The sequence below is a fragment of the Lemur catta genome, chromosome 8 (genome assembly GCF_020740605.2).
Source record: "Lemur catta isolate mLemCat1 chromosome 8, mLemCat1.pri, whole genome shotgun sequence".
Taxonomy (NCBI): domain Eukaryota; kingdom Metazoa; phylum Chordata; class Mammalia; order Primates; family Lemuridae; genus Lemur; species Lemur catta.
In genome coordinates this window covers 35,094,438-35,111,341 of record NC_059135.1, presented here as the reverse complement: position 1 = coordinate 35,111,341, position 16,904 = coordinate 35,094,438, and the positions used below count along the sequence as shown (strand labels likewise).

Below are 16,904 nucleotides of genomic sequence, written 5' to 3'. Positions count from 1 at the left end.
AATTTCCAATAAGTTTCTTAATGTGAGCCTCTTCACAAAGGTAATATTTGAGAAAAGACTTAAAGGAAGCAAGGTATTAGCTCTGCAGATATTTCGTGGTAGAGTATTCCAGGAAGAGGGTCCAGCCAGTGCAAAGGTCCTGGGGTACAGTGTGTTTGATATTTCTGGTTTTAAAAAGGAAGAAGAAGGAAGCCAGTGTGGCTGGAATAGAGTAAATAAAGTGAAAAGTTATGAAAACAGAGACATAAGGGTGGAGTGAGCAGATCAAGAACTTCCTGTTCAATGAAACCACTGATACGTCCCCACACAGAGGCATTTCTCCCTTGGATACTAAGATTAGTTAATCTAATTAAGATAATCTTTACTTGCTTTCAACTAGCAAAAATTGAGAAGCAAAATTGTTGTGAATATCTTATTTGATGAATTGGTGAGATGTGTCACTCCTATTTTCACACCTTAATTCTCAGAACCATGTATGTACTCTGCCCACAGGAGAAACCATATAGTTGGAGCTGGTGGAGAACAAATGCCATGTATATGCTAGAACTGTACCCCAGACTTACAAACTGTTCTCTTCCCTCAGATCCAGCAAATGAGTCTTCAATACGAGCTATTTCACTTTTTATAAGGTCAATGCTCATAGTCGGACCTGTAAATCTCATGAGTGTCAATCAACCACTTCATTTCCCTCGTAATATGAGTTCCTTAGCAGAAAAGAATGTTATGTGGAAACGGTGGCAATGAATAAGTCATTCAGTAAGTCAATGAATGACAATGTTAGCAGAAGCTTGGGGTGAAAAAGAAAAATCCATCTCATGCAGACAAATCATTGCCTGCTTCCATACCGAAAGAGGGCCAGTGTAGTATTTAATTCCCTCCAACTGACTGCCTGGTACCTCCAGGTATGGTGTTGTAACAGAAGCACTATGTTAATTTCTGCTGTTGGCAGCTTGAGCACCCAGCCGTGGTGGTGAAGGGTAGCCTGTGATGGTAAATCTTTCCATAATTTCCATCCCTGCCATCATTTCTTCATTTATAGCTAAAGTGACCATACATCCCAGTTTGACGAAGAGAGTTCTGGTTTATGCTTGCTTTCCTGTATTAATTACTAATTGTTTTAATTCTCAAATGTTCTCCAGTTTGGACAATGTATTACATGATTATTCTATTTCATATCTCACTGTGAGATGAGTGTTGGTTGACAGTCACAAAATAAGTCAACTTGTCAACCATATAATTAAATGCCTCTTTTTGCAGTGGTACCTTTCATTCAGCATTCACATGGAACACAAATATGTTCATATTTAAGTCTATACTATGATCTCTTACAGATCTCTTCCCCAGACTTCCTTGTTACCCATATTTCAAACTTGTTTCTAAGTCCTTGATTATGCATCAATACTCTTTGCTACTGACCATGATCAATGCATATCCACACTTCTGAGCAAACATTCTTTCCAAGCAAGGTTTAAAAAAAAAAGCTGACATACTCATTTAAGTTAAGCCCACTAGAAGGATTCCCTTCCTACTTTAAGGCCAATTCTAAGTGGGGCTGTAATTTCCACTTCTGGATGGTACAAGTATATTCTGCACAAACATCTATAAACCAATCTGTAGTTTCTTAAAAAACACATTTTCTACCATTTCAATCTTATTGAGATAGGCCATCACAGAAGCCAGGTTTTGGTCAAAACAAAGTAAGTAAATGGAACCACTCACAACTCCTTAACTAGCACATTGAAACAAGATCTCTGGTAAGCGTGCTAACCAACACATTTGACCACAACTAATTTAGGTTCTTTCCTCCCTAGACGAGCACCATGCAATACATTGCCTCTCATATTTCTGTAGACTTCTGCCAAGGCTTCTGGCAAGGGCAGCTCAGCAGAATTTGAGGGTCAGGGTACCCAGAGTCAATCAAATTTACCCAAATGTCCCCATTTCCAGTTCTCACCATGCCACTCTTTCCCAATGAGTAAACTACCTTTCACACAATGGGTCTGGAAAGGCTGTGAATTATATTACATTGAAATTTGGTAACTCATTGAATCAGATTCTGTAACTCATTTTTGACTATGTCAAACTTGTGTCTATGAGAAATAAAAGGCTCTTTGAGGACAATCACAGAAGCTCCTTAGTCCTCTGACCACATCCAGAGCAGAGAATTTTAAACTCTGGATTATGCCATTTTTTAAATTTCTGCAGGGCTTTTGAAAGAATCCAGCCCATCTCACATGCCTTGTATTTCAAATTCTTACCATATTGACCTATTCCAGCAGCTACTTCGTCCACCAAACACTTGCTGTAAAATAATAGTGTTCATTCTACAAGACTGAGAGCATAATTTAAGTTAGTGATTTTGCACTGCATGCCAGGCACTACCAGAGTCCTATTTTCAAATGATAACTACATCTTCAATACCCTAAAACCCAAGTGTGTCATATACAATCCTAGATCCATCCCATCCTTAAGGTTCTAGTATATTTATTCAAGTTCAGAGCATAATGCCTCTAGGTATATTAAGCAAAAAGGGATTTATCACAGGGAATGAAGTGATTACAAAATCACTGGAAGGCCTGGGGGAACACACTGCAGGATGGGCTTCCAGGAGAGACTCCTAAGACACTAGAAATGACCTTCCAGGGGTTATTACCTCTGCCCTAATCAAGACAAAAGGATACCACCACTGGAACTACTGAGTTCAAGAACCCACCATAGTGGCCTTGATGCTAGGGCCAGAGGGTGGGATCAGGAAGCCATCATCATCACTGTCTCCCAATACCCATAAAACTGGTAACCAGACATTGAAGTCTCATTAGAAAAAAAAAATTCACGTGTTTATTATCTTGCTTGATAGCAAAAATAGATAAAATGACAGCAAGATGGCTACTGTTTCACTTATGCATTCCAGATCCCAAATGAGTGCACCTAATTGACAAGATCTAATTCATTTCCAGAAATCTAGATGCCAGAGAGTCTGGGAGATGATGTTGTTTTGGCTTTTCAGTTCACTAGAAAGAGATGAGATGCTTGGTGCTAAATGATCACATTTACTATAGTAAAGGAAAAAAGAAAAATAAAGAATGATCCCAAGTTTCTGACCAGAACGAAACTGATGGGGTTAGACTAGAAGTGGAAAGTGTTTGAGGAGAAATTCAAGAATGCCTTCTTTTGCCTTGTGTGGAATACAAAAGAAGATTTAGGTAAGTCAAAAGCCAAGTTTGGGGATGAAATGCAGTATACATGAAGAGAGATTATCCACTTCTTTTCATCTCCATCTGGTGGGCAATTAGCCAGTTCTCATCCTCTGAATCTTAGGAAGGAGGTTCAAGAGAGTCCCTAGTAAAGTGGTCACATGCCTGAAAAGAAAGGAGGCTGACACCATTTTCCCCAGCTGAAGGTCTACTCAGTCACCATGTGTGCTGACCTGCCCCAGCGCTACCAGAGCAGGACGAGAACCCGGGAGAAGGAGGGGCAAAGACTATGTGTTCAAGGTTACTAAGAGGTACAGAAGATGGATCCCACCTTTCTGCAGATCCCAATTTTGTGCTATAGCAGGAAGATGAAATTAAAGGCTACAGATTTGTGAAATACTGCTACAGTATGGGGCAAAGAGAGACACACATCAGAAGCATGTGGCAAAAGCCACCATTGGAAGGTCAGTTTGAAGACGTAGCCAAATCTCCCAGAGTATGAAAAAACCTAGGGGAAATGTTCAGGATGTCGTCTCTCAGCAGCCAGAGCTGGGTTGGGGTCTTCACATACCCACACTGAGTCAATCTGTGCACATCACCTATCCACATTGGTGAAAAATCTAGACCAGTTGTGATGAGCAACAGTAAAGGCTCATTGCCTGGACATCATTGCCAGGAGGTTGTCCATCTTATGATAACTAACAGATAACAGCCCATTTTGCAGGATCAGTTACATCAGCAAATGCTCTTTTACTCTCACTGTTTCTCTCACTCCTCCTCATTCATCTGCCTGTCTCTCTCCCCAAAACATCCCTCCCTCCCTCCCTCCTCTTCACCTGTCCTTGTACCAACACCAGGTGATAAGTGCAGGTGGAAGAGAAATAGTGTGGGAGCACAGTCCTCATATCTCCCCACCCTGAAACCTCAGGTGTACTTGCATTGTGGGGAGGAGAAGAGTTCAGAGTGGAAAAAGAGATTGAAATTTTAAAACCGGTACAGCTATGTCTTCATAGGCAAAACTATCTGACTAACCAAAGTGACTGGAAAATTCTGGAATTAGACTGAAAGGTCAATAAGGGAGCCTCTCCCAACGAGAAAGGGGCTTTGCCCAGCATAGTTGGTAGCTGGTCCCAAAACATAAAATTATTTCATGTTTATACCTCAAGGAACCAAGACATCGCAATGAAGCCAATTATATTAACAATAGCATTTACATCCTATTTTTAACCTCTGAGGGCTTTCTCTTGGCAAGTTTACCTCTAAAAGAACCTTTATTAGGAACCCCTAACAATGAAAGTAATAACTTTTTGTACTAAGCAATTAATCCAGTGGCCTCTACTACATGGCTCATCACATTAGACTTCCTGAGAGAATATGGATTTATGTTTATTTTCAAAGCTTTAGCGACTATGAACAAAAGCTGCCCTGATACTAACATTGAGAAAGAGAAAATACAAATCAGTTGAAAAAGACAATCTTACAGCCAAGTAAATGAAGTGTCACCCCCCCCACTCCCCCCCACCCCCGCCACAAAAAAACCACACCTTCTTATTTAGGAATAAGGGCAAGTAATGGGATTTTTTTCTCTGTTTGTTTTTAATTCAGCAGTTTTACAGGATCAAAATCTGCCTCCTTTATTTACTTGGCCCAGCATAGCTGCCCCTTTTCAGGCATGGAAATAGCTACAAAATTCCTTAGCAATATGGGATTTTGAAGAACAATTTTGATCAAATATTTTAAAAAGGATTTTTTTGTTCTTTAAATCACACTAATTAAAAGAATACAAGCATCTACATTTTGCTTTTTTGGACAACCAAAAAATTCTACTTCATCCCTTTCTGGATGAAAATGTATATATGTTTTAAGGATTTTGCACTGTTGTAAGGAAACTGTATATGAAAAACCAAATTCATAAAATTAATTAGTGATGATTATGTTACAAACTAACAGGTTCTTTATATATGGAATTAGTTCCAGTGTGATTAATTTTACAAAAGTTTGGTTTATACAGAAATTCAAGTATTACATAAAATGAGGTAAACATTAAATAAATAAACCCTGGTCTATCTTTCTGAATATTTTCCTATCAAATCATATAGTTCTGCAGTCCCCAACCCGTGGGCCGTGGACGGTACGGGTCTGTGGCCTGTTAGGAACTGGGCTGCTCAGCAGGAAGGGAGCGGCAGGAGAGCAAGTGAAGCTTCATCTGTATTTACAGCCACCCCCCATTGCTCACATCACTGCTGCGCTCCGCCTCTTGCCAGATCAGCAGCAGCATTAGACTCTCATAGGAGCGCGAACCCTACTGTAAACTGCTCATGCAAGGGATCTAGGTTGCATGCTCCTTATGAGAATCGAATGCCTGATGATCTGAGGTGGAGCTGAGGAAGTGATGCTAGTTTTGGGGAGTGACTACAAATACAGATTATCATCAGCAGAGACGTTTGACTGCACAATGAATGTAGTGTGCTTGAATCATCCCCAAACCATCATCCCGTCTTCCTGGTCCATGGAAAAATTGTCTTCCATGAAACTGGTCCCTAAAGGCAAAAAGGTTGGGGACTGCTGATATAGTTGATGTCAATATAGTATTATCAGTATTTAGGACTATAGTGAGAACTCTGAAAGCTTAACTAATAAAGATATGTATATTTCTAGTTCAGGGTAGGAAAATTTTAAGATAATATTCACTCTATCTTACAGTATTGTATTTGATCAAAATACCAATGCATAAGTTTACACTCATTTAATGATATAATTTAATAACATACTTTTCTATTTTAATCTTACCTTCAATAACACATAAACTATGCTTCATAGATAGTAAATGTCTTCTGAACTGAACAAAAACCATACTTGTTTAAGTTTTATTGGTTTTTATTAAATTCCCTCCTTAAATTGTAAGTTCTCCACAGTGTTTGTGTACTTTTTTATTTTTTCATTGCATTTTGTTTATATTTATTGGACTCTTTAGGTCTATATATCTTTGTAACTCATCTTTATTTTAGGTTTCTACTAGGGAAACTTGTTGACTGAGTGGTTGGCATGCCGACATGTTTCCACCGCAGTGAATTTCAGTGGTGTTGCAGCCCATGACGAGAGGGCCATAGAATAGATGGAGACAGCAAGCACCTCATCCAGTGTCTTCCTACCAGAGCATCAGGTAAGAACCATTAATAGACTGAAGGTCATTAAACAAAGCAATTTTGACCTCAAGGAGTAATCAGGGCAAAATATCTATTTTTGCTTTTGACAGTTCTTGCTCCTGGCATTCTAAAATAATAGCTGAAAAAAGAATGTATGTGGGGAAAAGATAGATAATGGTTTATTGGAAATAATAATGGCTTATATGGATTTTTAAAAATAAAAATCATGTCACTTCAACCAAATAATCACAATTTTGGAGATTTTTACCTACCTGTGTGACACTTTTCATTAAATCTCTCCATGTTTTATCCACAGTTGTAAATCGTCTGCCTTCCTCAGGCATTTGAGACATAATGTCCGGAGAGCTGAAAATGGGCTCCAGATACAGCCACGTGGCTTGGACCTTGAGCCATTCATCTAGGATCTCCTGAAGCAGTAGGAGCTTGCCCTCCCATTCTCTGAGGAGCAAAACACAGACGTTCTTACTGACAGCAAAAAAGCAATGCTTCAGATGTAAAACTCAAAACCACAATTAGACTGTCAATATATAACGTTGTTATTCTAATTTCCATATTTCTACTTATCTAATTTCATTCAAAGATAAATCACTAGATTTGTTCTACAAAATCTGTTTTAAAATAATAACATAGTATTTATGCTAATATAAATACATGTGTTGAGCTATACCTATCTACAAATGGGCTGGTTTCTGTATATGTCATAATGATAAACCTTTCTGTGATCCAGTTCCATGGCTAGAGGGTACAAATTGATATAGGAGATTCTGGAGACAGTAAAGATATTCCCAATAAAGTTTACTCTGAGCTTCTGAGGAAAGGTAGTTACATCCAAGACTCCTTTCCTTTAACATTCTTTTTTTTCTTAATTTGGGCCCATAAAGGCTTTATTTCCAGAATAAAATACAGTTGACCCTTCAACAACACAAGTTTGAATCCACTTGTACACAGATTTTTTTCAAAAAAGTTATCCGAAATGTGCCTGCCTCTCTGCCTCCCCTTCCATATCCTCTACCTCTTCTGCCTCTGCCACACCTGTGACAGCAGGACCAAGCCCTCCTCTTCTTCCTCCTCCTCAGACTACTCAACATGAAGACGACAGGATAAAGACTTTTATGATTCACTCACACTTAATGAATAGTAAATATATTTTCTTTTCTTATGATTTTCTTCATAACATTTTATTTCTCTACTTGCTTTATTGTAAGAATACACTATATAATACATATTGTATATAAAGTATGTGTTAATTGATTGTTTATGTTATTGATAAACCTTCTGGTTAACAGTAGGCTATTAGTATTTAAGTTTTGGGGGAGTCAAAATTTATATGCATGTTTTTGACTGCATGGGGGTTCAGTGCTCCTAGCCCCTGCATTGTTCAAGAGTCAACTGTATTTCAATTTATAAGATATAACCAGCATTTAAAGAAAAATCTACATATTGCAAAATATGCCATTCATGAGGCATTCATGAGAAGGAGGCATATTTAACTTTACAATAGGTTATCATCAGTTCATTTCTAAATATGGAGAATATAAATAATGACTTAATTTCCTCAAGAATGTTATAATTACTCCATAAACTAACAACTCTGTGCATATTTATCATCACAACATCCTTACAAGGTAGGGTCCATTGGGATATCTATTTATCAATAGGGAGACTAAGGCACATAAAGGCAAGTGCCTGGTACAAGTTTAGCCAACTAATAAACAATAGAACTAAGATTTGAACCCAGACAGCTGTAACCACTCTGCTATCAGAGATAACATAGCCGTAAAGAAGAATGATTTCTTAACAGCAACAGAACTTAGAGGTGGGATAGCTTTATATGTATTTTAATGCATTACTAGTCATTTATAAGTAGTGATGTGCAATTTTAGATCTTGAAAACAAAGAAATGTTAATAAGAGCTCTACAAATCACCAGGCATTTTCAAATGCCTCTCTAAAATATATTTTTTTCAATGTTTATCACTGAATTTCTTTAACCTGTCTCCACAAGAAGACATGAATGCCTCTGCTTTCTTCTGGTGCTCTTCCCTCTTTCTCCATCTAATTCCTGTCTGATGCAGTAAATTTCCTACTTGCTAATGATACCATGCACACCATTTTTAGAGTAGTACAGAAATTATTCTCTTCATGTGCACAATGGAGCAAGCTGGCAGGAGGCAGAACAACCAAACACATAGAATGAGCTAAGGTCAGAGTGTGCCCAAGTTTATAATGTATCAATAACCAGAGGCAGACATTAACAAGCAGTCAGCTTTCCCTTGCCATGCAAATTCACCTTGAAGACAGTAGTAAGATTTAGATGTTCTCTGTTTTTTTTTTTTTAAGGTAAAATCAAAACTGCTTAATACAAATTATAAAAACTGAAAATACTGACAAACAGGTAAAGGTTTTAATTTAATTGGTTATGTACAATGCTTAAAGCTCCAGACTAAAGTTATACTTTTATTCTTTTTCACTTATGAGCTTTCCTTCATGCTTATGAGTAGAAATTATAATAGATGTTTAGGGATTATCTACAACAAACTAATTAGTATATTTTAAAAATGACATTATCTTCAGTTTTATAGTTTATACATTCTATAAACTATGCTCACAGATACAAAATTATTTTTGAGAGTCAACAAATAAGATCAGATTGTAGGCAATAAAAATGAATATCTGGATATTGATTGTTTACTGCCTTTGTTATGAATATAGACATTAACAAACCACTAAGATGATACCAAAGGATAAGTACTCTTCCCAAAGCAATGAAGGTTACCACTCCTTACAATAAACCTTTAAAAATATTAAGGATGAAATGCAGAATCAATTCTCAACAGAAATTTACATTAAATACAAGTGATTTTGGTAACAGTTTAAACAATGTCATATAAATATTTTACCTCATTTGTTTTTCATAAGGCTTAATGAAAGGAGATCCTCGCATAGTTTGTGTTTTAATAATATGATCATCCAACAACATCTGAATTTCATCAACTGATGACAAAATAAATGTCCCACTTTCTCTATAAGGAAGAATGACAAATTCCATTGCATCCCATTCATTAATCATCTTCTCCATGGCCTTTTCAAGAGAATATTCTTTGCTAGCTGCTTCACTAATACCTTCAAATCTGTCTAAATATGGTTCTAGATTCATGTCTAAAAAAGAGAAGACAGTGGAGTCATCTGCTGGCTCCAATGGGTAACCAACAACGGCAGACAAGGCCTCCCAGTGCCTGGGGCGCAAACCAGGATTACAGATCACTTGAATGAGAGGAATGTGCTGCTTGAAGTCTTCCACCTTTGCTCTTACTTTTTTTGTCACTGCCAATGCATTTGGAGAATCATGAAAAGTTTTCTCCAGCTTATATAGTCCTCTCCAGTAATTTCCAACATCTGTTTCTACTTGGTCTGGATTCACCTTGTGATATGGCCCTTCTGTCCATGCTCTGTATTTGTTGCTAAATTCAATGGCAGTTTCATAGAGACGAAGATAAGGGTTCAAACCATCTTGGATTTTTTTACGTTGAGGATATACTGATGGTAGCCAACCAAATGCCTCCTCTTCAGCATTAAACTGATCAATCTGAAAGGATAAGTATTAAATATATTAGTTATTTGGAAAGTGAATGACATTGAAATTTAAGTTTTTAAAAATATCTATTTAAATGTGACCCCCAAAACCTTCACTAAACCTTAAAGTTAAATTTCAATAATCAAGAAAAACTGAACAGTAACCTCTTTTTCCTATTTATTTTATTTATTTCTTTTAAACTGACAAAAATTGCATGTATTTATGGTGCACAACATGATGTTTTGAGATATGTAAACATTGTGCAATGGGTAAATCAAACTAATTAATATATGCATTACCTCACATACTTATTTTTTTGAAATAAGAACACTACAAAGCCTATTCTTTTAGCGATTTTCAAGTATACAATACATTGCTATTAGCTATCATCAATATATCCCCTGAATTTATTCCTCCTAGGTGAAATTTTTATCCTTTGACCAACATCTTCTTCAATCCCCACTATTCCCCACCCCCAGCCAGTGGTAGGCATCATTCTACTCTCTGCTCCCATAAGTATGACTTTTCAAAAGATTCCACTGAGATCATATAGGATTTGTCTTTCTGTGCCTGGCTTATTTCACTTAATAATGCCCTCCAGGTTCATTCATGTTGTCACAAATGACAGGATTACCTTTTTTTTTTTTCAAAGGCAGAATGGCATCCCTTTATTTCTTTTTGACTAGTTTTCAAAGAACAATATCTGGTCAAGTTACTTAAAATCATTAATATAAATTTACATAGATAAAGAAGTTTTTGCCCATACAGACATACCAAGGATACAGCATCCTTCATTCATTAACAAGAATTTAAGTACTTTTAATACACACAGCATTGTGTTAGGTACTGTGGAAAATAGAAACAAGGTTAATATTGCAAAGTACCAACTCCAAGGAGTTAGTAATCCAGCTCAGGAGAAAAGACATACATAAGTGGAAATTTAAATAGCAATTGTCCAAAAATAATAAAAGGCAATAGAAGAGATGTCTCACAACAGAAACTGTTTAATATAAAATGAATAGAATATACAATAAAATGCTAACACTCAGAGGTGGGAGATAGGGCTGAAATAATGCAGTTATAGAAGCTTCTGTAGAGAAGGTGCAACTGGAGCTCTGTTTTGAATATGAGGAGGATAAGAAGAGGCAAAGAAATCGTTAATTTCCTCTTATTTTAGTTGTGAAACATATGAGCATATGGGTAGTTCAGAGGAGAAATCTATAGAATTGTAAGTGAGCTAGATGTCTCAATTATGCAATTACTTAAAATTTCAGTGTCCTCCGTTTAAAAAAAACTACAGAGTTTATTTCTTTTTTCTCAATGCATGTTGACATATTGGTGATTATTATAAACCATTTAATTACCTGAACTGATAAGATATTAAAATCTTTCAATGTAAGAGAAATGGTAGAGCATCATAATATAATATGTTTTTGTATTCCTCCTTTTTATAAAAAATACAATTAAAAATTTTAAACATCTTATATGGCAAATGGTATGGCTTTCCTTCCTCCAGCTTCTTCTAATGAAAAAAACTGATTTCTGAAATAGCAGTACTGGGAAAAAGTGGCTTGGTGAGAGAAAACAATGGGCCTAATTTAAAAACACAGTCACCAAATCTAAGCTGGACTCTAGGAGGGTGCAACAACGAAACAGTAACCAGGTGCTATCATTCACCTGCTCTGCTCAAAAATATGGATTCCTAACTATCATAGTAGGACCATGATGCAAATGATTAGATGGTGCAAAGAAAAAATTGAAAAGCAGACTGAGATGTAACTCTGTCTTTAAAAAAAAAGATGAAGGCCACTGAAATATACCACTACCAACAGAAAACGGCAGTGTTGCTCCTTCTTGAAGCATGTCTACAAAATCTATTTGTGTCCTTTCTATTATTCTCTAATTAAATGTAATCAAACTGTTTTATTAGAATCTATTTCTTAAAGGTGAATACCCAATAGAAATTCAATGCTTTTTCATTTGAATTAATTCATCTTTTTAAGCATTTTTGAATTATACCTTGTCTGCTGCTAAATCCAACTTTCCATTCAGTGTTTGAGCCTTTTTTAGGTATCGCTGTACATCTTGAAGATCTCCACATGAATAAAATTCTTCTGCCTGTTTAGCATAACTCTCCAATTCCTCCACAAACCGTTCACACCGTAACTAATAAAAACAATATTTGTTGTTACTATTTTTAAAATTAAAACCCCCCAACATCAAGAAAAAATTTAAATATTTACAAGAGTTATCAGAATTATTATTTTTATACTTTGTCACTGGTAAGACACAAAGAGATGATCTGGAAGATGACTGAGATCTAAAATACGCAGAATTTTTAAAATTTAAAATTAATGGATTGAGATTCATCTAATTCATAGATTAGAAAAAGTTTACTCAGACTGTCTATATAAGAAGTTCTAACTAATAAAATGAATAAAAACATGTTAAACAATGGTATTTTTAGTATGATGAAGAATTTATCCTAGCAAATGATTCATAAGCATTTGAAAAGTCTCATAATAACCAAGTACGGCATTAAAAGAAAACTCAATTATTCTAAGGGCTGTAGAGGTATCTGTGACATTTTTACAAACAACTGGAAAAAACCTGAATTTCCTTAATTGTGCTCTTATACTCAGATATTATTTCAATTAGCAACACTAAAACAAGATATTCCAAGGTTACTTTTCTTGGCTCATGGGATCTCTTCACAAGAAATCAGTAAGGCAAATAAGTCCAGATTTAAAAGCTAAAAACTAGTGTTCCAACATAAAACAGGTGTGTGTGTGTGTGTGTGTGTGTGTGTGTGTGTGTGTGTGTGTGTTGTAGTGAGAAAGGCTTATTACAAAATTGTTATTGGTAAGGCATCCTAAGTTAAATGGCTCTAAAAATAGATCTTAATAAAATATTCAAAAGTCAAATCTAGGTTATTCAAAAGCAGATTTTCTATTTTATAGATTATCTAGGTTGATTTCCATCCTCTTTCTCTAGTGTCCTGGCAAATTTATTGCTCTGGCCTAGTAGGGGAAGGAAAATGAGAGGAAAAATTCATCAATATTATGTGTAGTTTGTGGAATAGTATACTTTATAACAAAGTATCAATAATTTTCAGCCACCTAGCAATTTTCTAAGAGTCTATTATATAGTAACTTAAGCATCTATCATTTACTATTTATGATGTTTTCTGCAGGTTTTTAAAAATTTTGAAATGTCCTGAATGTGAAACAGAAACTATAAACTACAGTGTAAAATGAAGATTTTTTTAAGTTTATGACTTATTTTCCCAACAACATATTCTGCCAATTAGCTCTATTTGCTATAGTACAGTAGAAAGAGAGTGAGGCTTGCTATCAAAGGACATCTCTACTGGCTGACCAAGAACAAATCTCTTAATCTTTGGGAACCTTAATTTTCCATCTGTAAAATGAGACTGAAAATACGAAGTCACTGATTCAGACAGCAGCTATGGAGTGCTCGTAGCATTCCTGTGTGTTGATCACTGTGCTAGGCAGTGAGATATAAATGGAGAAAAGGTAAACCTGAAACACCCTGCTCTCAAGGAGCTGATAGTCCAATGGGGAGACAGACCTGAAAATAGTAACATAATGATCAGGTAATCAGTTCAGTGGAAATGTATTAAAAATGCAAAGAAGCAGCAGCACCGAGGTCTACTGAGAGGGCTTCTGAGAAAGCAAATAGAATATGCTAGATAGACAAGCTCTGTGGGCAGGGGTGAGCTCCAGGGTAATCAGGATAATGTGCAGAAGAGGAGAGGTGCAGGAGAGCAGACACCTAGGAGCTGTCAGGAGCAAGGAGTGGGGAGAGGTAGGCAATGGGACTGGACAGGTAGATGGGCAAATCACAAACCATCTTATATATAAGACCAGTTAGTGAACATTAGAGTCATGATTCTGGGCACAGTGTTTAGGAGAGTTTGAGTGATTATGGAGTATGAAGGCATATTTCACTAAGCGAGCTTTGACATATTCAAACAACAAACTGAAAATAGTATTAATGCTATAAACTGTATCAGATAAGAATTATGTTTATTAATGGTCACCTGTAGGCAATATATTCCAATGTTTTCTTCCAATTGCCTTGAAAAATCAAGAAATGACCCCACTATGATCAATATACTACTCACTTCTTAGTCATCCAATAAGCATTATAAAAGATGCAATATGTGTACTATCTTCTACTAAGATTTATAGTATGAGAAAACTAAAATATGTGGCCTGTTAAATAAAGGAGTTGACATTGCCATGTGAAAAGTTAAAAGCTAAACATTTCCAGAAAATGAAAATAATTTAAAATATCCCATGATACCAACCTTCAGACCTTCTTGATATTGTTCTGTTTTCTCTTTAATGATTTTCCTGTGTTCTTCAAAAATTTCTTCCATTCTTCCATACCACTGGAAAACATTATTATTTAGCCTAATGTCTGCTGGAGAAAAGTTGGCGCACTCAATGAGGAAGGCGAGGCAGTTTTTGGAATCCACTAATCTCTGTTCCAGTTCAATCATATCAGTTACCTCCACTTTCTGAATGTAAGCCTGAGGGACAACAAAAATTACAGGTAGCGTTTTAATGAACAGCTCATGACATGAAACAGCTTATGGAAATATGATGCATAACTAGAAGTCAAGACTTCGGGTTCAAGATAAGGAACTGCAGCACAATTTACTTCTCATTCCTCCCAAATGTGTCTCTAAAATGGCAGGAAAAAAAAAATACTTAACAACACATAAAAAAGCAATGGAAAACCAGAGAGGAAGGCTGTGGGTTCCTGAAAGATAGGAAGCCAATACCATCTGAGTGATATCATTCATTCTTTCAGAATAACATTTTTGGGCACCTAATATGTGCTTGACACTGTGCCAGGTGCTGGCAATTCAGTGTGACAGAAAACAGACATGGGCTTTGCCCTCATGGGGTTTGTAGTCTAGTTGGGGAGGCAGTTATTAGTCAAATAACCACCAGAACAAATGTAAAACTGCAAACTGTCAACAGAGACAAGTGCTGCAAAGGAAAGGCACACTGCTTAGCGTACCATAAAAGTGGTTAGAGATGGAGGGTAGTTTCCCACAAACTCAAAGCAGAAGCATAATGAGGAGGAAATGAGGAAATGAGACAGGTGCAGAGGGTTGCAAGTAGAGGGAACATGGGCAGGGGCAAGAGAGAGCAAGGATAAGGGGCTGAGAGGCCAGCAAGGCTGCAGCAGAGTGGTAGGTCAGCAGACCGAAGGTTCTAAATTGAGGCCATAGCCCACAGGGCCTTGTTGAACCCAGCCAACATGACAAGACAATTAAAAGAAAAAAAGATGTATACATGTTCAAAGTTTGACACAAAACTATCATGCTTGCACAGAAAAAAAAAAACAACTGATGAAGTAATAAAGATTTCAGAGGGTAAGAGAGTCCAGAATGGACAGATACAAAATAAATGTACAAAATCAATAGTTTTCCTATACATCAGCAGTAACCAGATTTAGAAACTACACTAGGGAATATAACATTCTAATAGTTACAGAAACTAAAAAAATAACTATGAGCAAATTTAACCAGAAATGTGCTAAACCTATATGAAGAAAACTATAATAATAATACTTTATTGAAGGACATTTTGAAAATTCTGAATGAATACGGAAACATATGTTAAGATACAATATTGGAAAGATACAAATTCTCCATAAAATCAATGCAATTTCAATGGCATTTTTAAAAACTAAATTTGATATAAATTCTAAAATTCTCTGGAATGGTAAACACCTTAGAGTAACAAAGATGATCATGAAAAAGAAAAGTAATAGAGACCAGCCCTGAAAAATACTATATAGATGCAATAATTTAAACAATTCTTGTTCTGGCCCCGGAATAGACGATGGAGTAAAACAGAAAGAGTTCAGAAATAGGTCCAAGGAAATATGAAAATGGTACAGTTCAAATTAAGAGTGAAATGATAAATCATATTGGAGTAATTGGCTATTGATTTTGGAAAAAAGACCCCTAGTTATCTAGTAGGAGAAACAGAGGGAAGGTATATTGTTCAGTGAATAAAGTAATTTATAGCAGAGTAATTCTGTTCTGCACAAATAAATCTATGTGTGTGAATGGACACATATATAGGTGTGCATATGTGTGTACACATACAGGTACATATGCACGTGTATTTGTACACATATCCATATGGTTCTCTTAAGGCTCTTTTTAATATATATGTTAATTTATTTACATATTTTAACAATATAAATTTCTAAAAGAAACCTGCTACCCACGAAAAAATAAGAAAACTGGCAATTACTTGTAACCACCTATGTTCATCTTCCCATTCCTATACCCCAACTCCCTGACACTGAAATAAACGATTTTGATTTTTAAAAAATTTTAAAGCTCTTTTTAATCTCCCAATCTCCACCTCGCTCTGTTTCTCTCTCTCTTCATCTCTTTTTCTCTAGTGTTTTACATCCTTGCATACATGTAGAAAAAAACAAGTTTGGAACGGGAAGAATTCACACCAAACTATAAAAAATTGTTACATTAAAGAAAGGAATTATGGAAAAGGGAGAAATTTTACTCTTCATCCAATTCCATGTTGTTTAAATTTCAGTTTTATAAGTAAACAAAAAAAAAACTAGCACAATTCTCTAGAAATATTTCATTGATATGATATTATTCTAACTAGACTAAATGTTTTTCTGTTGCAAGTCCAAACAAATAGGATGTAAACCATGGTGGTTTCCACAAGTAACAAAATGTCCAACTGAAAATTAATTTCTTGTAATTTAATCAGCTTTCTATGTAGTCAAACAACTGTATTTTTATTTCCCCTACTACCTGACAATAAATCACTGAATAAATTCACCAGCCATTATGCCCTTAGGGGGATAATCTTTTTAAGATATAGAAATATTTGAAATACCAGGCAATGAATCCTATTTCCTTATTTTGTTAAAGATTGTTATGTAC

The 16,904-nt window shown here is 35.9% G+C and overlaps 1 protein-coding gene across 1 annotated transcript in view; it reads right to left on the bottom strand.

Annotated features, from left to right (window-relative positions):
• DNAH7 (dynein axonemal heavy chain 7) overlaps window positions 1-16,904 on the bottom strand; it is a 224,176-nt gene that overhangs the window by 163,021 nt on the left and 44,251 nt on the right. Inside the window, exons 16-19 of the mRNA XM_045558982.1 lie at window positions 14,268-14,492; window positions 11,954-12,100; window positions 9,261-9,946; window positions 6,613-6,799 (exon numbers count right to left, since the gene is read on the bottom strand). Of these exons, the coding sequence (XP_045414938.1) occupies window positions 6,613-6,799; window positions 9,261-9,946; window positions 11,954-12,100; window positions 14,268-14,492 (1,245 nt within the window). The remainder of the gene's footprint in view (window positions 1-6,612; window positions 6,800-9,260; window positions 9,947-11,953; window positions 12,101-14,267; window positions 14,493-16,904) is intronic.